This window comes from Calidris pugnax, unplaced genomic scaffold (assembly GCF_001431845.1).
Source record: "Calidris pugnax isolate Ruff unplaced genomic scaffold, ASM143184v1 scaffold188, whole genome shotgun sequence".
NCBI lineage: Eukaryota > Metazoa > Chordata > Aves > Charadriiformes > Scolopacidae > Calidris > Calidris pugnax.
In genome coordinates, this window is record NW_015091257.1 from 13,477,234 (window position 1) to 13,501,005 (window position 23,772).

At 45.6% G+C, this 23,772-nt stretch overlaps 1 protein-coding gene across 3 annotated transcripts in view; it reads left to right on the forward strand.

Moving 5' to 3' along the window:
• The first annotated feature begins 33 nt into the window (after positions 1–33).
• Positions 34–23,772, forward strand: part of NHS (NHS actin remodeling regulator) — a 269,277-nt gene continuing 245,538 nt past the window's right edge. For all 3 annotated transcript variants that reach the window (XM_014960413.1, XM_014960415.1, XM_014960414.1), the window contains exon 1: positions 34–440. In XM_014960413.1, the coding sequence (XP_014815899.1) occupies positions 44–440 (397 nt within the window). In that variant the 5' untranslated portion in view covers positions 34–43. The remainder of the gene's footprint in view (positions 441–23,772) is intronic.

Here is a 23,772-nt window from a genome sequence, read left to right on the forward strand (position 1 = left end):
GTGCCCGCGGGAGCCCGGGAGAGCCCCGGCGGAGGGCTCGGCCATGCCCTTCGCCAAGCGGACCGTGGAGCCGCAGCGGCTGTGCCGGCGGCAGCCCGCCGCCTCCGTGCTGGAGGAAAGCTGGGGCGCCGAGCCGCCGCCGCGGGACCCGCCGCCGGAGGAGCCGGGGACGGCGGGCGAGGGCGCGGAGGCGGCCGGCGGCGGCGGGGAGAGGGAGGCGGCGGCGGTGCTGATGGTGCTGGACCTGTGCTCGGTCAGCAACGTGGCCCTGTCGCGGATCCTCCGGCAGCTCTCCGACGTGGCCCGGCACGCCTGCACCCTCTTCCAGGAGGTCGAGGCTGACATCCAGGGCACCCACCGCCGCGTCCGGGCGCTGCACGGCCGCATCGCCGGTCTCCAGGGGGCCGTGCGCGGCCTCGACCCCAAGCAGGAGGCAGTGCGTAAGTACCGCGGGACGGTGGGGTGATGGATGGGGCGCTCCGCACCCTGCGGAGCCCGGCGGGGGGAAGGTTACCCCTCACTCCCCCTCCCCGGTAACCCGCAAAGTTTGGGGCGGCGGGGTGGGTAGGGGTCGGGGTCTGGTCGGTTCGGTTCGGTGGGCGCCGCCGGGAGCCGCGGCGATGCTGGCGGGAGGGATGATGTCAGTGGTTTGTGCCTTTACATAAGGAGCTGGCTGGCGGGGCTCTCGGGGCGCATCTTCTGCAGGGGAGGGGACCGAGGTCTGGCTGTGTGTCCGCGGGGCCCCCGGGAGGTGGTGGTGGTGGGGATTTGGGGGGGGGGGATGATCCCCCGACCCCGGGCATCTTTGGGTTTTCTCCCTTTGCCGGCCTGTCCCCCTTCCCGGACAGATTTGTCTTCCCCCTAGAAGTGATTCCGACTTCCCGGTAGAAATGTTAAGCTCTTCAGTAGAAATAATCAAGCTGCTTCGTCGTTAGCCAACTTTCGTGGCCATAAAATAAGGAAGTTTGGTTAATGACTTCTTTCTGTTTAAAGAGTGGCCCTGAAGAGCCGGGCGGGGGGGGAGAGAGGGAGCGGGGAGGAGAGGAAAAGATCAAGGCAATATGCGACTTGTGTTATGAGCCGTAAGTGCTTGAATCCTGCTTCTTCTCCACCCAAACTGTAAAAGCAGTGACAGGCTCCGTAGCCCTAACAGCTGCTGATTTCTGCTGAATATGGCTCGCGGTCACAGCAGTGTAATGATTTTGTACTCTCACGGGTGCGTATGCTTCTCAAGTGCTTGTGAATATTTGTTTTTTTGATAGGTAGGGCTGTAGATTGGAAGTCTGGAACAGCAGAGATTGGTGTCGATCCTGTCCTCTTAATATCTGGCTTAGGAAAAGCGATAGCTTCAAAGAAGTTTTTGCCTTCTGCTATTCCCCTCTAAATCACGAGTACCTCCAGTGGGTACAGCGAAGTGAATTTACACTGGGGTAACTGATAACATGCCCTCTTCTAGGTGTTTTTAATGAATGTCTGTTTTAAAAATTGTGCTCTGGGTTTTCTCCCCTTTGGAGCGGTGTGGAAATATTAGCAACTCTTCTAGGATCAGCGCAGCTGTACTGATTAACAGAATCAAGCCTTAAGTATTCTGCGGTATTTAAATGACATCCTCGGCAGCTGTAGAGTGACTTTGTTGACGATACGTTAATATACATCAACTGTAGATCAGACCAAGGGAGGCTCTCTGTGGTTTCAGGACGAGCGTGTAATCAGAGCAGAGTGCCGGGCTGTGATTGGAAACTGCGGTGAGAAGGAGGCTTGGCCGATGGAGTGAGGGAACTGTCTGAGGAAATGAAACTCCTTGTATCACATTCTCATCTGTAAGTCTTTTGAGCTGAGGAGCTGTGGGTATATACTAATGTAAGCGAGAGCAGAGCTTAGCCTTTCTAATCCCTACAGCTTTTTTTTTTCTTTCTGGATTGTGCAAGTGCAGCTTGTTTTCAAATCACAGTGCAAAACCTTGATATTACAGCACAGTTATGTCATATGCTTAATTAGAGGGTCTGGCTTTACCCCTGTGATGATAAATGCAGAATCCGCTTTTTTGGTTTTCTTCTGTTTCTTTCAAATCCTTCTCTCTTCTGGGAGCAGAGAGACTTTTGGTCACGATCTTCCCCGTATCTGCCCGCTGTTCCTCCTCCCCCTTGTATCCAGTACGATGTACAGCACAGAGCTGCAGGTGTCTCTGGGTCTGGCCAGCCAAGGGCTCCTCCACAATGTCAATCTTTGCCACTGCCCATTCTCCAGTAGGCGTGTGCCTTGCCTCCAGCTATACAGCTGCTCACAGGCACATTGCCCAGTCCCCGTGGCTTCTCCCCATGTGGTATCGTACTACCTGTGCCTTAAAGGTGAAAGGCTCCATACCGAGCCAAATGTGCACGAGCAGTCGACTTCTTTGCGTGCTCCAGCTGCCCATCCAGTGTTGGACCAGCACAGCTGCATTTGCATAGTGCTGCATCTGAACATCTCGACTGGGACGTGGAGCTGAACAGCACCATTCTGCACATCTCCTCACATCCCCCCCAAGCCCATACACACATCCACGGCAACACCTCCCTTTGCCCTCCAGACTGCTCAGTGTTCCCAAGGGCCAGATAAAACTGCCTGGCAGCCCATCATCACTCTAGTGTATAACGATGGCTTGCTTTCTCCGTTCTGGGCTTACAGAACGGAGCTTACATTATTACTTACATTACTTACATTATTACTTTCAGCATTACTTTCTGGGCTTACATTATTACTTTCAGCAAGACTATGCTAATGTTTGTTTTAAGTATGAAGAGCCTACACAGGCCACTCCTGACAGTATTTCCCTCAAGTCACAGCAGCTAGTTGGTTTTCTGAAACCAACAGAGCAATCGTAGGTGGTCACAGGTCTGCCCAAGACCTTACCAGCATCACATTAAGGCATGCTGACCAGCACCAAAACATGGGAATGATGAGGTGGCCTCTGGGCTGTCTTTTGGCTGTCCAGCCCAAATGGCATATCTAAGACTAACTCAGAAGTGGCTGAAGGTTTGGACTCGCACAATGTGGAGCAAGTTGGTGACAGGCATGCAGCCCCTGCCACCCGTGTCATGACTGTAATGGTCACATTGAATCTGTTGGATATCAAGAGTCTGTAGGTGCTGGGCTACTTGGCGCCTTGACAGAGTCACCATGTGCTGGTATGTTAGCACCACAACAGTGCAGCCCAACCACACTTTTTTTTTTTTTTAAAGTACTCGGTTTAAAACTACTAGGCTGCCTTGCCACAGTGAGACATTCTTGATGTTCTAGCACCAAGTGCAGCACAGTGATTTGAGAATAATGCTACCAGACATGCCCTAGATACTGAGCTGTGACATTGGAAGGCCTTTTTTCTCCATGCCTCATAAGCCAGCTGGATTCTGATACTCCCTTAGGAAGGCACAGTCTGGGTGAGGAAAAGGAAATAATGGGCTAAGGCCATCTTGGGAGCTACTGGAGCCAGTGGTTACAGAGGGGCTTCCCTTGTCCAAAATGCCATTCCTTGGCAATCGTAGAGATGATACCAAGGGAAAGGGGAGCAGGAAAGGAGCTCTCTTAAAAACAGCATATTGTACAACTTTGCATAATAATATATTTTATATTGAAAATGATGTATTGTTGTATTCAAATAAAACATCTATGTTGGGTTGAGGGAATATTAACAGAAAACTGAAATTAATTAAAACCAGCATTTTGCCAGTAACGCTTATCACTACCACTGTCGTTTTCATGAGGCTTTAACATTCTCAGCTCTGTTGCTATCAAAGTGATGAGCGTTTGCAAGACTGGGTATGCTTTGCTCTAAGAAGAGTACTTAAACTCCTCTGCTGAGCTACCGGTATTTACCTATGCGTTGCTCTTTTGTTTGTGCCACCGTTCTGAAAGCGTGATTGGGAAATCTTGTTAGGCACAATAAAGGACTGATTCTGGGCAGTTGCAAGCAGGTCATCTTCAAAAACTGAAGGTCCCTCGCCTCTGCCTTCCCAGATGCTGCTTGTCCTTTCATCTTTCTTATAAGCCTCTGGCCAGCTAGAGCCTTGCAAATATGAATCCTTTCCCACCCTCTGACTGGAAGAGAAACAAGGGTGAGAAATGTTTTCCTGCTCAGCTCCTGAACTAACTACTTTGCCCTTCTGCCACTGCAAGTACTTTACTGCTTTTCATCATGAGCAGCTCCAGGGTCTGCTTCTAAAGCAGAACCATGTGGGAATAACATGATTGTTGTCAGTCTGGCTGTTGCTTAGCGTTTTCTTATTACCAGCAAGAAAACTGAGAGGTGGTACTGCCCAGTTTTGTTATTAGATGCTTGATTATTTTGGTAATACAGAAATGTAGGAGAAGTGCTGGATTTGTGCGTAGACTTGGGACTCGGTGCCTTTGTTATTATTTGGAAAGATGTTTTCTCAGTCTAGGGGACTACAGATCTGGCAGTCTAAGTGGAATATTGTACTTTTCAGAAGCTGGTGATGTAAGCCATCTTGCTTTCTGAATAACCGGCAATGACCGGGCAGCAGGTTTTGAAAGCCCTAGTTAACGAGATCCTCTTTGCACCCTGGCATCCCAGAGAATTCCACGCATTCCAGGCTTTTTTTTTTTTTTTCTGAAAGCATCGATGTGTTACCAGTAGCCAATCTGTGTAAAAGCTGTATCGTTTCCAGCGGTTGCCTGCTGTATCTTCATTGCTCTAGTTTTCCATTCCTGATTTTCCTTCGTGCTGGCAGTGAGTGATACAGCCGCTCAGAAGCGTGGGGATCTCCCGTGTTATTCTGCTCCTCAGACGACGCCCCTGGATCTCCGCACTCAGCTCCCCTATAGATTTTTCTTCTTCCCTGAAGAGTCAGTATTGAGATAAAAAAGACAGCTGTGAACTCATTCTTTATCATTTTAGTCTCTGCATTAATTTATTCTGTTTGATTGAAGCTGGTTACTGAGAACAGCCTGGCCAGTTTCACTTTTGCTTTTAGTCTCTTTCATTGTGCTTTTTAGGTGGTTTTGTTTTGATTTTGTTTGGTTTGGGGTTTTTGTTTGGTTTTTGTTTTTTACACACTGACATAATGCTCTTCTGTTGGGGTTTTGAGCACTGTGGGGAAATGTTTAATCAATTGTAAGGTTTTTATGTGCCTTCTGCCACAATCCCACCACTTCTACAAAACATATGTTGGACCCAAAGCTCATCAGATAATACCTCTCCTCCTTGACTTAACGTGCTGAAGTCTCAATTGCTGCTGAAACGGAATCTGGACACTTTGATGCTTCCATCTCAGGATATGATTGCATCGTAAGGCTGTCCCAGGTTAACTGTTGGTGAGCATCCTTGCACAGATCTTCAGGCAGGTACACGAGACCTTAAGAGTAGGTGCCATCTTGAAAGAAAAAAGAAGCAAGTTTAGGTTGGGCAGCTAAGTATTGCACTTTATCCCAGCTTCACAAAATCCTAGAGAATTTAAAGTGCAATTTTCATTGTGTGGGTTTTCTGTTGTGCTGAGGCACAACTGTAGATCTCCATGGGTTGGATACATTTACATAAAAATATCTCGGATACTGCTGGAGACAAATCAGAACAGATTTCTAGCTTCCCTTAACTCTGTATTGTAGTGCTTTATAGTGTATAAACATATGAAAGTGTAAGGGTAGTTACACTTTTAGAGGTACCCACTAATTTAGCCTGGGGACATGAAGCACAAGGATATATTCAGAGCTTCCTTTGTACATTGAAATCATATTAATTGGCGAATCCTTGTCAGGTGCAGAATAAAACCTCAAAAAAAAAAAAAAAAGCAGAGTTGTATGCTGGTTGTACTAATCCATCGCCTTCAGCTTTGTGTCATGCACCTGCCCAAATGGAATGACACATCCTCTTCACTTGCTCTTTTGGAAAAGGAGAAAGGCTTATGGCTTTACTTCCCAAGCATGTCTTTTGGTGGTGTGCTGGTTGCTGCATACTCGATTGTGTTAGAGAACTCGCCTCTCTGGTGCACTTGACTGTAGCTTGCCCATGTTAATTGGCGAATCCTTGTCAGGTGCAGAATAAACCCCAAAAAAAAAAAAAAAAGCAGAGTTGTATGCTGGTTGTAGTAATCCATCGCCTTCAGCTTTGTGTCATGCACCTGCCCAAATGGAATGACACATCCTCTTCACTTGCTCTTTTGGAAAAGGAGAAAGGCTTATGGCTTTACTTCCCAAGCATGTCTTTTGGTGGTGTGCTGGTTGCTGCATACTCGATTGTGTTAGAGAACTCGCCTCTCTGGTGCACTTGACTGTAGCTTGCCCATGAATGCAAATAACCCAAGTTGTGGGTGTGGGAAAGTTGGAGAATTTCCTCAGTGCTTCCCTTCTTCTAAATGCAGAGGGTTGACGGCAAGTTAGCAGAGTCAAAAGGAGCAGAAGGCCAAAGAATAGGCTTTTCTGCTTACCTTTACTGCTGTCAGAACAACAAAAGAACACAGGAAGAAAAACCTGCTCACTTAAGGATCCCATCCCCGCCTTACCCTAACATTAGCTAGAGCACCATTAGCTAGAGTATGGTCATTTAGGGGAAGGACTCCTTATCTTTGTTTACAGAGTAGCAGTAGAAGACCTTTTACACAAGAACACAGCCATTCAGAGGCAGGGCTTGAGAGATTTTTTCCGGGATGGAATTTGTCAGGTGGCTTTGGCAGGGATGTCATGCTTTGGAAGTTGTCACCTTCAGTCACGTTGGCTTGTGGAAAGCAGAGTCTGGCCTTTTTGCAGATAAAAGCAGAGTGTAGAATCCTTTGTCACACTGGGGTCTGTGAGACTCAGTGGAAAGGCTCTGAGAGCCCGTTGCTCAGGTGGACTCACTAGCCTTTATCTGGCACAGACAGACGAACAGCAGGCAGCTGTGGATTTCCTCTGAAGCCGTTCCCTGTTATATAGATGTAAATCTTCAGAATTTTTGCTGAATCTCATTTTCTTGGTCTTCCATCAGTATAGTATAGAAGGCCTTTGCTGTTCTATAGTTCCTTGCTTTTCATCCTACGACTAGTACTTAAACTGATGTGGCAGGTTTGAACTGTTTGGGGATTTTGTTGCTAGGTGGAAAGCCTGCCAGTCAAAAGGCCTGATACCCAAATATATTCAAAGCTGGATTCCCACCTCACTGCATATATAGCTGTGTAATCTCATAATCATTAGTGGAACTTCTTTCCAGCTCGCACTCAAGAGCCAAGCAAGGGTCTCCAGTGGGTTTATTAGAAATCCTAGTGGAAATGGCTTAGCTCCTTTAAATAAGGTCTCTTTTACACAGGAGTAAAACTGCAGAGAAGATAGAATCAGGCGTGTAAGAGACTTTAGACTTGTTGTGGATCTGATAGTTTAACAGAAGGACTTGCCACAACCCCTTTAAAACTCTATGCTTCTGTTTAAAAGCCTTTATAATTTAATGTATGTGTTCATATGGAAACACAAGATGAGTGTTGCAGTGAAATCAATGGAGTCATTCCTACTTTTGGTTAGTTCCCCTGCTGATACAGGAGAGATCTGGAGATTAAGAAATAAGCGGACTCTGATAATTTACTGGGGGCACGGGGAGGTCATTCACCTGTTGATTCACAAGCATAAAAGATGGTAATTTCCCTCTATGAAAGATGAAGGGCCTGGAGTGTTTCCAAAAAACTCTTGCATAGTTCTCAAATGTCCTTGGACTGAGGGGGACTTGCGGGAAGCAAATCTAAATATCCAGTGTAACGGTGCCACTCAACTGCTGTTCTGGATCAGCAGAATCAGGCTTTGTTGACTTTTCTTGTGTAGGCTTACCTGTTCCGTGGCTTGAGTTTCAAGGATCGGGTTATGGCTGGTCTGGCAGAGATATGCAAAGGTGGGGAGAAAAGAGGGGAAGCTGGCTCTTACTGCTCCCTGGCATGAGCGGGTCCCAACCTCTCCTTCCCCGTTCTTAAGCATAATTGTTTAAAGGCAGCACCTGGCTCTTCTTCTATCCAAACTGGGTAGCGAAGGAGATGGAGTGCAGGGGACCGCCAGCTGTTTTAAAAAGCCCCTCACCTGACACATTTCCTTCACACACGCCTAGACATGTTCTACCCAAATCAAGCAGAGACCCCCAGGGAACTCTTAAAAGCAATGTTACTATGCCCAGAGTGGGGTGGGAAATATGACCAGCTGATGTGAATAATACACATATGCGTTTTAAAAGCATCGTTGCAGGGTTGTGTGGTCTTCTGAGTCAGAGAGCTGGGATTTTCAAAATCACTCAGCATCTCCATGTAATCGGAGGCTGACATCAGACTCTCGATTGGAACTACTTGAGCTATTAGGCTGTGAAGAGCAGAAACTCTCCGTGTTACCCAGTGTGTGCGCGGGGGGAAGGATTTTTTTCACTTCCTTTGATGTATTAGCATCAAGAGAGGGAGTCTGCGCTTCATTCCTAATTGCTTCTCGTCTTTGAATTTATATACCAATATGTAAGTAACTGCAAAGGGAGATAGCAGAATTTATAAAAAGTTCAAAAAGGCAGGGCTTAGAGCATGATTAAAATAAAAGATAGCATACAGTCTGTGCTGTTTTTAGCTGAAATATCTCCCTAGAATACTTTCCATTTACATTCTCATTATATCTAACTGCTTCTAATGCACTGCTTAGTTTAACAACTGGCATGTTTTTAGGGTAGATTTTATAATAGATATACACCCACTGTGTTCTTAACTCAAGACTTTAAATTGCAGTATCTGTATTGGACAATCTTTTCTTATACCTTCTTGGCTGAAGGCAGGAAGAAAGCAATAGTGATGGGAACCTAATTAAGCCTGTGGTTTAATTACACCAGGAGCTGTGTGCTTGAAGTGCTGCTAGATTCAATGAGTGCTGCGTGGCACTGCCATGTTAAGTCCCGGCAGAGAATGACATATTTTTTTTTAATAGGATCACTGTAATTCTTACAAAGCCACCGTGGTTTTCTCTTTCTTTTCAGCTGCCAAGGCAGTTGGACTTTGAACTACAGCCGTTCAGACCGAGTCCCTGAGAAAGTTCGGAGGCGCCGTCTTGCTGGTGTGTGCATGTGATTAAGGAGAATGAGCATAGGGCGGTGTGTTTGTGCTATAAATATGCATGGCTTGTTCAGGCCTCCGCAGCTTTTCCCCTTGCCTTCTCAAAATTGGTTTTTTTCTTTTTTTTTGTGAGCTTGATGATGTTTGAAAAGACCTTTAAGTTGGTCTTGACGAAGGGCATGTTGGAGGAAAAAAGGTGTTAATCCTTCTCCTTGAAGGTGTGTGTATCAGTGGCTGCAGAATCGGGCCATTTTTTTGGAGTGAAATATGCGGGGTGCATTGAAAAAGTCCTCTGTGGCCACTGGCTTTAGACCTGCTTTAAAGGCAAAGCTGAGCTCTTTGTGCATGCTCGATTTTGCCTGATTTATTTTTTTTTTTTTTTCCAAAAAAGGTATTGCCAAGCGTTGTTCTCTTCAGATGGTCTGTGACTGCCTGTGATTGCAGAAATCAGGTGTTATTGATGATGAAGCTCAGGATAGGCAGCACTAAATCACTGATGCTGAGGCAAACTTTTTTTATGATGCTACACGTTTCACTGCATCCAGTATTTGGTGAGATATGATAAGGGACAATTTAATTTTAAGTGAAACCAGTGATTAATTATGATGAAATACTTACCACGCAAATCAGAGTGGGTTCAAAGAGGGAGTACTACCCAGCTCCATTTTTTTCCTCCCTGTAAGATTTGTTTATTTACTTGAGGAAAAAGATGGCCAGTTCTTGGCATAGGCATGGTCTTTTCTTTGGTGAAGCAATTTTTGGTGAACTGTTGGGTACAGGAGGAGAGTCATGTTCATTTCTCAAAAAGAAAAACATAGAACATGGATTGACCACTGACTTTCCCATACCCTGGAAGCTATATAGCTCTGCACAGTCCAAGTTCTGAATCCAAGCACTTACTATTTTTTTTCCTCGTCGTTTTCTGAGAGGTAGAATTTCTCATACTTATGCAAAATCTCTTCTGGCTGCATACCACAGCTTCTGCTCCTTTGGGCTGCCCTGGTCTTGCTGTACCCAAGCAGTAACTTCATGAGAGGGTCTCCTATCTCAGCATGCTGAAGAGATCCCACCTCCTCTCTCATATTGACTCTGTGTTGCTGCAACAGGTGTTGCCGCAGGAACCTGCAGTCTTGGTCTCTGCAGCAAATTGCCTGAGGTCTTGTACACTGTTAGGATGCCAAAATTAAATTTTCCCCATAGGATGGATTATTCTGATAACACCATTTTTAGCCTGGTTTCTTATTGAGACAAGTATTAAGGAGTAGCATGCTCTGTGTGTGTGTAGCAGGGGAGGGAGTGGGCACGCCTGCGTATCTCACAACAGCCATTCAGAAATTTTTCTGTTATTCAGCTACAATTGCAACTACATTGCCACAGTGTAGAAATCATAAAAGAGGCTGCCAGGTAACGGAGGGAGCAGGCTATTCCTGCTGCATCTGAAGGAAGGGTTGTTCTTTATTAGACACTAGAAAATCCACTGGGGAAAGAATCCCATATAAATGTTCCAAGCCAATAAAAAAAAGTGCTCCAGTTGGAGCTCACATTTTCTTCAATGTGAAAGTCAGTCCTTTGCATGACATAAAAGCTGGAGAAAACCAGGCTTCATTAGTTCCACTGCTCGCAAACCTGCTTGTTCATATTCCTCCTTCCCCTCTAGAATTACTGATTATTTCTTTTCAATTTTTATTTTTTTTTTTTTTGGCAACTTATGCCTTGAATGACTTTCCTTTTGGGCTATGCTATCCTATCCTTTGCTCCCCTTCATGATGGTTTTGCAGGGGATGCAGCTCCGCTTTTACCTCCGTCTTAACGGCAAAGGCAAACCCCCCCCTCATTGTGAGAATGAACAGTATTAATTTTTACAACTGTGGTTTATAATCCATTGATTATCTTTAATGTGATGCTGTCTTGTTCAGTTAATAAACTACCGATAACCTGCTAAGGTTTAATTAATCCCCTCCCCCAAACATAACCTGCTTTTAATAGATGTTGTAAATGCATTCATTGTGCCTGGCACGTTAAAATCAGTGGTTTAAGTTCCTTTACTTTCAAATTGCACTCTAGCTGAAGTATATTTTGTGGCAATCATCTTGTCATTGCTCCGCTAATAGCCTAAAATAGGTACCAGTACTTCATGACTTCAGCAATATTTTTTGGCCTCTGTTCCAGCTGCCACAGGCTTGATTCAGCCTTGGTGCCCAGACTGGGGTCGGGTGAGCTGTGTTCTGGCCAAAATCCTCCTCATGCAGGGTAGGAGGCTCACCTGAAGATTTACTGTTAATTCTTTATCTCTGTTAGGTGGTGGGAATTGGTGCCCAGAGCCCACAAGCTGTCCCTTTGTGATCCAGAGAGGCAAAGGAATGCAAGTGTGCACGCAGGTGTCTCCAGTTTCATTCTTGCTCACTCATGGGCCAGCTGACGTGCCCAGGGTAGGACTATGAGGTCGGGCCACTGCCTGGGGCATGGGGCTACCCAGGCAGCAATATCTCTGCTATCTGCCAGCCTTGCCACCCATCCCCGCACAGCAAGGCCGCAGAGCTGTGGTAGGACATGCCTCTCGTACAAAGAGATGCCCAGTTGCCAGCCACGTGCTCTGGGCCGGATCCGTTTGCAGAAAGCTGGCTGGGAGGTGAGCTGGGATGGCAGCCTTGACCATGGGTTGACCACAGACAAGGCTGGCTGCCCATGACACTTCCCCTTGACACTTGGCCACCTGTTTCAAGTAGGACCCAGGATATTTACCCAGCTCGCACTGTCAACCTTTCTAGGGATCTTTATGGATACCTGCAAAATTTACAGGGCAATTCTAGATCAGGTCCAGTGGTAAAATCATCTGCCTACAGGCACAGTATGGAAATGAGCACCCCTGCTTGAGGAGTGCAGGGCCTGCACACGAGTGACTGGGTTACAGCTACCTTCGGCAGCTATAATGTGGCTATTCATTTACGAAACTGTCCAAGTGGAACTTAACACAAATTATTAATGTAGATTAGAAGTATTTTTCATTTATCTGCTTGTTCCTAAGTGCTGTACTAAAGAACACAGCAAAATGGCAATTTGTTAAATGAAATGAGAGGGAGCTGCAAAATATCACAGCTCGGGGTGATTATTTCCTTTCTGAAATTTTGTTTCCTGTTTGGCTGTAGATCTGACCTGATAAGCAGCATCTTGGACTGTGAGACTAAAAGGTTCTGCTACCATAAAATAAATGAGTGTGCCCAATTTTGTGCTAGACCTTTATAAGCAGTGATTGAAATAGAAGAGACTTGGATGGCATCTTCTTCCTCAAAATTCTTTGTGTAACTAGAAGAACATCTTTTTATGTATCTGTATACATAAACACATACCTAGATAAAGGAGGAAGACCAGTTGAAAGATAAGCCAAGGTCAGTGAAGTTAGAAAAGCTTATTAAAGGGGAGAAGAATGTTGCCACCAAATCAGCAGCAACCTGGTTGAACAAGGGAGAAAATGTTCAGTACTGCAGCTCTCATTACCAAGGTAAAAATTGAAGGTAATCTTTATCTCTTGTTCTTTCCTTGTTTTGACTTTGTGTCTTCATCCAAAAGCATCTTGTGGTTGAGTCTACTTCCTTCCCATCCCCTCCCTCTCACAGTGGAAGATTAGTTTGGACTCCAGAGGTTGTGGTGGTATTGATGGAAACTCTTCTAGTGGGTGTAATGGGTGATCCTGCCCCAGAAGTGAGGTACGCCTTGCTGGAGGATGTTGGAATTATGCTGTTTGGTTGTACTTACAACAGCAAGTTGCTTGCTTTTGAATGAATTGCCCCTGCTATATTACAGCAAAATAAAAATCGAACAATAAAATAATAATGTAGGAAACCTCAGCCAAGTTAATGAAATTAATTATTCCAAAAGAACAGATGGCTAAGTGAAAGGTAAAGTGACACAAGTCTACAGCGTAGTTTGCAGATTCACTGAAGGAATTTGTTGTATTTATTATTGCAATGATGTGTCTCCCCTGCCTTCATTCCCTTTTAAGACAGTCCAACCTTGGGCTTGTTAAATGTGTCTCTGCAGAAGTTGGCACATACTGACCTTGTTTGCTGCAGTCTGCTCTTCTGTAGCTTCTTGATTCTAGTGGCGTGAGCCAGATGGACACAGCCCTACAGCTAAATGCTGGATAGCATAATTAAGTGCTCTAGTATTGAAGGCTGGAGCTGACTGAGTCAAACTTTGGCCAATACTTCAATATTTCTTCGTCCAAGATATAACTGCTGTGTCAAAGCAGTTCTTTTTTGTTTGGTTTTTTTTTTTTCTTTCAGATCATATTCCTTGGGTATGAGGATGCTAAATTATATACCAATAATATTTTCATCTGCATAATACAGGGCTCTCTTTACTACTTTTTGTCCGGATAGCACTACAGGAAGATTTTGCAACCTTGTAGGGCTTGTGGAATCTCACCTGAATTTTTCTTTCAAATCTGTTACAGCCTTTTTTCCTGCTATGTTGTGGAGTTGTGGTGGTTAGTTGCAAGAGTCATGTGTGAACCCCCGCTCCCTGGAAGCTCCATGCCAGTGCAGTCCCGGCCAAGGGCATTGTGGACACTGGGATGTGGCTCTGCAGTTCTCATTGTGAGTTTGGGGTCTGAGGAGCCTGGTTTTCATACTGATCAGGAAACCACGTCAGAGGTCTGCCTGCCATCCTGCAGCCTTTTTCCTTCCTGCCCTCACGTGCCATTTATAGCAAGCGAATTGTCTCCCACCTCCCCTTCTTCTCCCTTCCCTTGACATGCCGCTTCGGGGATGCAGGGCGGCTGATGTTTCTCCTCTGCTTCCTCTCTGCCACCGTGCTGCTTTCTGAGGCAAGGTGTTCCCCTGTGTCGTGTCCCCTGGGCGCTGTGCAGCCTCCAGCAGGATGGTGCCGGTGCGTGGGAGAGGAGTCAGCAGCGGGAAGGGAATGAGTGGGTGAGGAAGCAGTCTCTGTCATTCCTGACAGACCACTCGCTGAAGCTGTATTTGTAGAAGCTGTTTAAAATAACTCGTATGCTCCTGTACATCCAACGAGCCTGAATCTGAGGGTCAGGTTCGTCCTGAACAGGCTGTGTCAAAAAGGAGATTATTTTTCTGCTAGTTCTTAAGAACCTTCCTCTGCTTTGCTCTCCGTTTCTGCTGAAGATTCAAGAATTGGAGCATCTCCCTTATGAAGAAAGACTGAGAGAGCTGGGCCTCTTTAGTCTGGAGAAGAGAAGGCTGAGGGGAGACCTTATTAATGCTTACAAGTATCTCAAGGGTGGGTTGAAGGAGGAGGGAGCCCGACACTTCTCAGTGGTTCCCAGTGAGAGGACAAGGGGCAATGGGCACAAGTTGGAACATAAGAGGTTCCACTCAAATATGAGGAAAAACTTCTTCACAGTGCGGGTGACAGAGCCCTGGAACAGGCTGCCCGGGGAGGGTGTGGAGTCCCCTTCCTTGGAGATTTTCAAGACCCGCCTGGATGCAGTCCTGAGTAACATGCTCTGACAAGCTCTAGGCAATCCTGCTTCAGCAGGGGAGTTAGACTAGATGATGTCTATGGTCCCTTCCAACTCTAAAAATTCAGTGAAATTCAGTGAAACATTAAAAGAGAGGATAGTCATTTTTCCATAATGTTACTGTGAATGGTGGTGTGTATGCACAGAGAGGAGATGATTACAAAAAAAAAAAAAAAAAAAAAAGAAAAAAAAGAAAAGAGTGTGCATGTTGTTGATGGAGCAGCTGTGAGAAGAGCCACCATAGGCAGGTATTCAGAGACCAGGGTCTCCTTTTTCACTGCCAGGGAAGTTTTCTGTTGTGCAGCAGCAGTGCATTCCTTCATCTGCCTTATGGGCACGATGGTGTGTGCTAGAGCAGGGTGCTACAGGCTGAGTAACGCTGAAACGTGCTCGCAGACAGCCATGTTTGGCCAGGATGGAGCCTGTGAAACATTTTCAGTCCCATTGCAGCCCTTGGAATAAGTTTTCCAGTATAGGTCTTCACTTAAAGATTGAATTGCCGTCTAACTGTCTAGGCAGGAGTTTATCTCTTCCATCCTGATCAACCATAGTGATTCATGGGGTGTGGTATAGTTTGGAAGAAACTCCTGATGGGTCGTAGCCATGGGATCTCACCTGCTTCAGAGGCAGCCCTGTCCAGATCTGGCCCCGCAGGGCAGCTGCCCTCCCAGCAGTTTGGAAGGGGCATGGGAATGACAATATTTTTTGTCTTTTATTTTTCTGCCGATGGGCCGTGTGTTCACCATTTCATTTTTGAGAAAAGATAGCAGGTGGCTTTTAGGTGGACTCAGCTGTAATCTGTGATTGTCTGGTAGATATGAAGAGGAGACCCAGACCCATCCAGGTGCTGAGTCCCTCCTGAGTGAGCTGAGGATATTCTGGTCTGCAGGTTGGAGATGAGGAGGAGGAGGGCTTAGTGACTATCATATTACTGCTTAAGAGACCTGAATTCATCCACTGACTTCTCATGGGGGCTTGGGCAAAGGTTGTTAGTGGGATTCAGATCACCAAGTTTTAGCGCTCTTAACTTTGCACCATCCATCCCATTCTAAGGTGGGCCTGTCTCTCGCTGTTGAGCAGAGCAAGTTTCTAGGTTGCGGGCTGGATGAGTCCCTTAACTTCTTGTTAAATACCATGGGGTGAAGTGGATACCACCACGAGCTCTGTACACCTCTGTTCCTCAGCTCTGTGGCAGGGTGACAGACCATCCCTTCTTCTCAGGGGTGACATCACGCAAGCAGTGAGGACAAGCTGTGTTGTCTGCGGACAGATACCGTACGGGTACCCCATGTACACAGACCTGTTTTGTAAATGACAAGTGACCTGTGGGGCTGAGAGCTTTCCACATCAAGAGTACTCTGTCCTTCATTGGCAAAAACTTCCAGGTGTCATGTGGTTGTGCCTGGTGAAGGCAGTACCCCCAGGTGGGATTCTCCAGGCCTCCTTCAGCAAGCAGGATTTCTTGTGACTGAGAACAGCAGCTCTTGTCCCGTGAGGACCAACTTTAAGTTAAACTAAGTTTGCAGTTGCCAATCTTTCTTCTGAGGCCGGGCTCATAGAGGAGATTGAGCTCTCTTATGTTACAGACAACGTGTCCTGGTTAATTACAGTCCATGTAAAGACGGGGTTGTGCTGTGGGACTTGGTTTAATTAAAAAACTGTGCTCAGAAGTTTAATAAATGCCTAATATGTTCTACCTGGCTGCTGAGTGCTAACGCGGCGGTTCTCTTCAGGTGCTCTCCCAACTTCGTTAAGAAAGGGCCACCTGAACTTGACACCTGTGCTAGTGAAAGGGGAGGGCAGATCATTCTCTGTCCCGCCAGGCTAGTGTCTGGCAGCTCGCTTTTCACAGCTTGGGCTTGCATCTGGGCTTTGGGAAAAGGTTCATGTAGGTAGTAGTGTGAGAGGAAAGCTTGCAGTGCAGAATGTGAGGCTTTCCCTCTGTAGTGGAAAAATCATGATCATGCATGTGAAATGTGGACTTAGAAGAACTTGGTGTGGGTGGTCTTGTTTTGATTCTTTCTGCCCCCCTCCCTTTCCCTTCCCACTCATGTATGCTGAAGTCTGTCATCTATTTAACTTGAGCTTTTCTAATAATCATAGATAATATGCAACAAAAACAATAATAAAGTGCCTGCATATACAATCTCTCTGAACTGTAGAAGCCACAAGATCTCCTAGACATGCTTTTTGTTAGTACTGGCTTGTGAGAGACCTAGCACTCCATGATGCCCATCTGTTAGCAGCATGTTTAAATGTGATTAATGTGAAAGTTGCAAGAATTGCAATAGCTTTTGCTAGTCTACAACAGAATCTGTCACTGTTAATCTCTTGCAGTATTAAAAGCTTAATGTAGTAAATCTAATGTTACGGAAAGCTGTAGCTTTGCTTTTGTTGCCATCACCTTAGTGCATTATTAGTGCAATATTTCCTTTTCCTTCATAGTTCACAGGCACGGTAAAGGCAGTGTAGATACCATTCAGCTGCAGAAGAATATTTAAATGATCGTATCAGTATGAAGTCTCTCAAGAAAGAGATGCTGCAGCATAGAAGGATCTGGGGGAACATCAAGTTTGATGGGGATTTCTGAGGGGATGTGGCCAGAGCAGGATGTATTAGAATTCAGCCCTTTCCCAAAATGCTGGTAGAGGCTGGGGAAGTCACAAGGAGTGTCTTGATGTGGTAGTTCTTTGCTGTGCCTTGAGAAGACATTAGAAATCATTTTGGCTTACCCACCCATGACAGTAGACCTACCTCATTAGTAGTGCTGATGGTGTTTAATGAGTACTGCTGCATCTTTAAAAGAGATCGAGGGCAGGATGAGCAGTGCTATGGGACAAGCAGGGGCTGCCTGCTGGAGCAGGCTGACACTATGGGAAGCAAATAGGGGAGGACCTAGAGAAGGAAAATTGCTTTCTTCATATAGCTGCTTGTGTTAAAAAGGATCAAAGAAACCATAATGAGTCAGTATCTTCCTTTTTCTTTAAAGAAAATTTCAGAAGAATGATTCAATTAAATAGTAGTTTACTCAAGAACTGCAGGTGGCTTGTAAAGTGTAATTAGATCCCCCTTACCTTTTAAACCCAGATCTACAGCTTTGTTCATTTTAGTGGAGGTGGAGATCCCCATTCTTGGATTTACACTGGGAGATTGGTAGAGGAGAGGGCTTGTTATAAAGCTTCTCAGTTTGTGGCATGATTACAAGGTGCCTTTGTTTCCGGCAGGGCCAGCAGTAGTGCTTTGGTCCAGACATTTCAAAACTGCTTTTAATCCGTGCTTGTAAGATCATCAGGCGCTGTAGGACAGATTGAGACCTGCCTTTCATTGAAACGCCCCCTCGCTCCACCACGCACTGTATCTTCACAGCAGCCAAGCAGCTCGTCCACATCCACTCACTGCAAAGAGTCAGAATCAGATGGGATAGGATGGGGCTGCCAAAGGGGTAGGTACAGAATACATATCACAGAGATCAGACTGGACTCTATGGGATTTTCTAGTTCTTTTGTGTACCCCTCTATAATCCAGTCTTTGAAGCATTTAAGAGCTTGAGGTGCCATGATTAAAAGCTTCAAGGACCATACTTTTTCATTTATCCTCTAAGAGGATAGGCACCAGTTTCACTGCTCTGAGCCATTAGGAAGACGTGCAGAGAAGACAGACCCCGCTTGCCTTCAGCAGGCTGTCAGTCAGACCGAGTAAGGGGCTTTCTCCCTTTTGTGGGAACACGCACATGGTTGAAATGATGAAACTATTTGTTTCTGGTCCTCAAAGATTGCTGTGGCACACCCTGCACCCATGGGTCTCGTACCGCTCCTGCCCTGTCCTCCTGTAAATTGGATTGGATAGTGCACCCCATGTCCTCCATCCATCCTCACCAGGAGGGTCATGTACCAAAGGCTTCAAGTAGTGAGCAGAGGTGAGGGGCACACAGCATGTTGTCAAATTGGGGCCCTGCTTTGCTCTTCCCACTTCCCTCAGCTCTTTAGCAGTCAGAGACCGTTAGCACAGTCTCTGTGACAAATCTCAAGAGCTTCTGGGATGGTATTTCAAAGCTTCACAAAGCTGTTCACAGTAGTGCAAAATATGTGTACGGGTGTCCTTGTGGATCAGGTCGGTCCTGTTCTCATGTTGCTGGGTATCCCTGGAAAAGGACATTTTCTGTGATTTGGGAGAATCTTGGAGACAAGGGAGTAAGGGGAAGGAGGATTCAGCTGCACCTTGAATACCTTGCTGTTGACTTATGTTTTCAGCTCGTGTTTTAGCTGTTAAAACGTGGAGGAAAGAGGAGTCAGTAAGCAACTCTGTGTGTGTGTGTGTGTGTGTTTGTTGTCAATGAGTGCCGGCTCAGGCAAGGCAAGCATGATTCAGCTACTAGTTAGTGCTGATGTACGGGAATTGGCAAGCACTGAACACTCCTGCTACTGGATCTGCCCCAGTTGCTTGATGTGCAGCGATGAATGGATGAACATTCACCAATGCTGTTGCACAAACAAATAAGTTAATAAAAAGCAGCTGATTGTGTCATTGCACACTGTGGAAACTCCAAAGCAGCACTGAGATTATTTAAAAACAGATGTTCTTATCTGGAAACTCTTAGAAATGTAGAGCGGTAAGGTTTTTTTTGGGGGGGGGAAACCCAACAGGATAGACACAAAACAAACTCTTTACCTTGTCCTTAAATGCTTTCATGGTGAGAACTTTTCTAAGAGTTTTTCTCTTGAAGCCCTAGCCTGGGCCTGAGTTTGACAGCAAACTTAGCTTTGGATTGTGTCACTGATAATTGGAGCCGCGCCGGCGTTCTCCGCTGAGAGAATTAACTCAGGGGGGAAAAGTTTTTCTAAGGGGATGCACTGGAAAGAAAACGCTCTGTGAAAACTGGAATTATCCAAACCAGCTGTCTGGCCTCATATAAAATTATACCGGCCTTTTGTACCTCGGTGTAAGTGGTATTTAACCCTTGCTATCATTACGGCGTACGGCTGCGACAGATGAACTTCCCCAGCTGATGGCTGAGCGGGGCCTGAGAACAAAGCGCAGACTGATGAGATTGTAAAAGGACGCGGGGCTGTCGGCAAGGCCAACCGTTAGTTCATTATTCAGGAGGACAAAGCTTCACGCCCTCATGAATCACTCCTGCTGGTGTTTTTTTTTTTTTACTTTCTTTCCCTGTCTGAGAGAGCTGGCTAAAAGGAGCGAGCATGTGGAGCAGTCCCAGCAAGCTGCATCCTTTGCCTTAACGTTTTTCTGCCCTCTGGAGGCAAAAGCTGTCCCATTGCATATGGCCCGCGTTGTACCAAGGGTGTCCCTTCTGCCCCCTGCTCCCCAGGTGCTGATTGACTCCTCTACCCATTTCCCTGAGGAGAACTTGCTTTTCTTTTCAACTGTGGAAACGAGCCCAGACGGCTGGCCCTGTGTCTGCCCAGACTCTTTTTTTTTTTTTTTTAAATCGCCTCTACAGTTGAGGAGGACTCGACAGCTGTGGCTGGTGGCAGGAGACCTACGTTAGCTTCCCCATTGTATCAGCTGCTAAGAAAAGCTGGGGAGCTGTGTCCACGCACACCCTTTCCAGTAGTTGTGAAAATGCCTGAGGATGGCAGCCAGTTTGGGATGTTGTGTTCAGCCTTGCTGCTGCTGGAGGGAGGGATGAAGTGCCTCTGTGGAGGTGTTCCACAGCCATGGAAACAACTGCATAGCAATGTTAATGTTCCTGCTGTAATGATGGTGGGAGCAGCCCAGGGTCTCCCTCATCACAGGCCTGGGCTGCTGCAGGCTGAGGTAGCACAGGGAGGAGAGGGCTCAGGGGGAAGAAAAAAAGAGTATTCTTTCACCATGAGCTTCATGGCAACCCTCAAATACTCGGGAAAATAGTTTTGATCAGAAAAGTCATGGCTGATACCAGATGGTTCAAGCAAAGTGTAAGAAATACTGTAGTAAAAAGTAGTAACAACTGCCCACACATGAAGATTTATCCTACCAAAGGAAGTCTTGGCTTCTGAAGCATCAGTTTCTTTCATGTTGTTTTTTCTCTCTGTGTGTTGTCATTGCATATGCTACTATTAATTCAGCGGGGCGGGGTATGTTTGTGTTTTTTTTTTTTTTTCTTTTTTTAATTCTTCCTGAATTCTTGGCCCCAGTGATGAAACATGGCCAGCAGCTCTGCACGTTACCTGCGCACTGCCTGGGAACTCTCTGGAATTGGTTTCATTTCTCTGAATACCCACTTGTTCTTGCATTACAAAGCTGGATGATTAAAGAATCCTGGAGTTCTTTCTCGGCGCTATTCATTACTTTGTGTACCTCTTTCATGTGCCCTTATATCTAAATTAAACACATCAGACCTCTTCAGTCGCTTTCCATCTGTAGATCTTTTCATGCCACTAATTATTTTTATAAGCTGTTTCTGGAACTCCTCTTTTATTTCTCTGTATCATTCACCACTCAAAGGAGGCTGCTGACAGCAGAGTCCTTATGTGTATGTGTTCTGGGAGCTCTTTTTCTCCTCAGTTTCTCCCTCCATCCTCCTCGTCTCTCCGGGCTCAGTGCTGCAGCCTTTCCTCGCTGTGCCATCTAATCCCGATGACTTCAGCCATTGTAAGTGAAGACTACAGAATCCTTCATTTATATGTATTAATCTGAAAAACGACTAAAGATACAGGCCTGAGTGTCTTGGTTAGCTGCCATATTCATTTGCTAATCGTTAACACAGTTGAAAGACTTTTTTCTTTATTAAAAAACAAAGTGCGGTCTTTAAAGAGCAGTGTTTTGCAAGAAGAGAAAGCTGTGTTTGTTTTGAAAGGAAGATTTATTGGGATGATATAATCCAACTTGTGCTATCTCCTCACCTGTTTTTCCTCAGGGATACCATCAATCTTATTAACATTTCTAAATCAAAAGATAAAAATGATAGACAAATTCCAAAATGGGATGAAAACACTAACAAGAGCTGAAAGAGAAATCCTTTCCTTTTAATACCCGCTGAAATTGAATTCAAAGAGGAGCTAGTTACTATAGATGTGTGGGATCTGAGAGTAGTTTCGTGGCTTCAGTCCTTTGTAACAGGAGATCGGACAGAAAGAACAGTGGGTCACGGGTCCCATCTGGAAGAACTTATCATCTGAACTCCTCATGCTGGGCTTGCTTTTTATTTTTCCGGCTAATACTTCCCAATCTTTTTGCAGTCACATGCCTCACGTGAAACAGCTTTTAGTGGGTCCTGGGCCTGGCCAGGCCCAGTTTCTCACCTCACCTCACTTCACCATTTCCATCCTTAAGCTGCCTCTAGCACAGCTGATGCTTTCCTTTATCCTTCAGGCTGACTCTACCCCCGGCTTTGGCAGTGCCAGCTCCACCACAGTGTCAATGAGCCCATCTAGATGTTCCTGATTCTGTGTCTGGAGATGTGTGTTTGTGCTGCAGTCCCCAAGCTAGCACAGATTTGGCAGAGTTTAATTTTTTTTCAGTCCCCTCCACTTGTGCCGTGCTTGCGTCTGACCTCTGGGGCCCCCTCACTACTGGGGTGACCACTGGGTTCAACAAGAGTAGGATGTATCACACAGGAAAAGATGGACACGTAGTTGATGAGTAACTTAAATTTTCTTACAAAAATTGAGCTGATGGAAAAGCTGCCCAGTGTGCTTTGAAGGGGAGGGGGGGGAAGAGTAGACCTTGAAAAGCATTCAAGGGAAAACGAGGCTTGCTAAGCACTTGGAGGATGAGGGTTTCAGAGGGAAGTTGTTGTGCAGGCCCCCAGCGAGCATTGCAGGGATGTTTGCTGAAGAATCATAGAATCATTCAGGTTGGAAGAGACCCTTGGGATCATTGAGTCCAACCATCTACCCTACTCTACAAAGTCCTCCCCTACACCATATCCCTCAGTACCCCATCTAAACGTCCCTTAAACACATCCAGGGATGGTGACTCAACCACCTCCCTGGGCAGCCTATTCCAATGCCCAACCACTCTTTCTGTGTAAAATTCCTTCCTAATGTTCAGCCTAAAGAAGGAGCAGTTGGGCCTGTAGAGTTGGACTTTGCTCTCACTTCAGGAGAACACTTCAGCAAAAGCGATACACAGATGTTTAACAGCTCTTCCGTGGCTAGCTGTGATTTCTCTTCCCTCTGGACATAGTCTATGATACTTGCCCTGTGCAGGCAGAAAAATACTTCCTCTGTAAATTTGGGAGAAAACTAGTGAAGAAAAAGGTTGTTTTCAGTAGACCATGCACTAGTGTGTCTTTCAGACAGAAAAGCCACAAATCAGGCCAAAAAAAGAGATTTTTTTTTTTTTTTTTTTTTTTTTCCCCAGAGTTCACCTTCCCATTACTTTCTCCAGTCTCACAAAAAATAGCCTTGTGACCCTGGCAAAGAGCTGGGGAGCTGGGAGGGCGTGCAGCTTGTCCAACTATGGTCTTTAGCACAGTTTGAGCATGGCAACCTTAGCTGTGATTTCTAACATCTGTAGATACGCACACGCATGATATATATCTATCCATCCATATATTTAAATTGTATTATCTTCAGTTATTAGATTTATTCACGCATTTCAATTTCTCTTTCAAGATTCTTTGCAGCCATTTGTATTTTATTGTATATGGGAAGAAAGGGGGAAACCCAGGCTTTTTCTCATTTGCAGATAAAGGGTACTACTGTGATCCAGTGATTGATTTTCTTGCTTGACTCACTAACCATGAATTAGACCACAGCTCTCCAGCACTGAACTACACTGGGTCAGGGTTGAAACTGTGGACTGTGTTAGAGAATCAGAGCAGGAAAACACATTTTCTGATTTGTTTTTCCTTTTTGATCTAATGCAGCATATTGCACATGTTGGAACTAAACAGAGCAAGCTTTGTAACCTCTAGTGTACAGCATGAATTTCTTTTGCCAGTATTAAAGGCTTTGATTAACAAGGTACAGTTGCAATTGACATCTGGTCATTGAAAATAGATATTTTTTAAGATGCCTAATAGTAATTATTTTTAATACAGGAACTAAAAACTGAATGCTCATAAAGCAAATGAAACATTGTGAGCCCTTGGAAGAGTCAACCTGTGTGAGGCAGTGACAGCACACCATGAGTTTGGGCTGTGTAAGGGAACTGTTTACAGAGCAGCTCTGCCATATATAAATAAAGTTGATGGACCTGGGTCGTATCTTTCCTATAGAAGCAATTGTTGCAAGGTTTGAGAATAGCCTCATCCAAGGCAGTCAAAGAGGTATTTTCTTCCTAGGTCGGCTCTTCTAAACAACT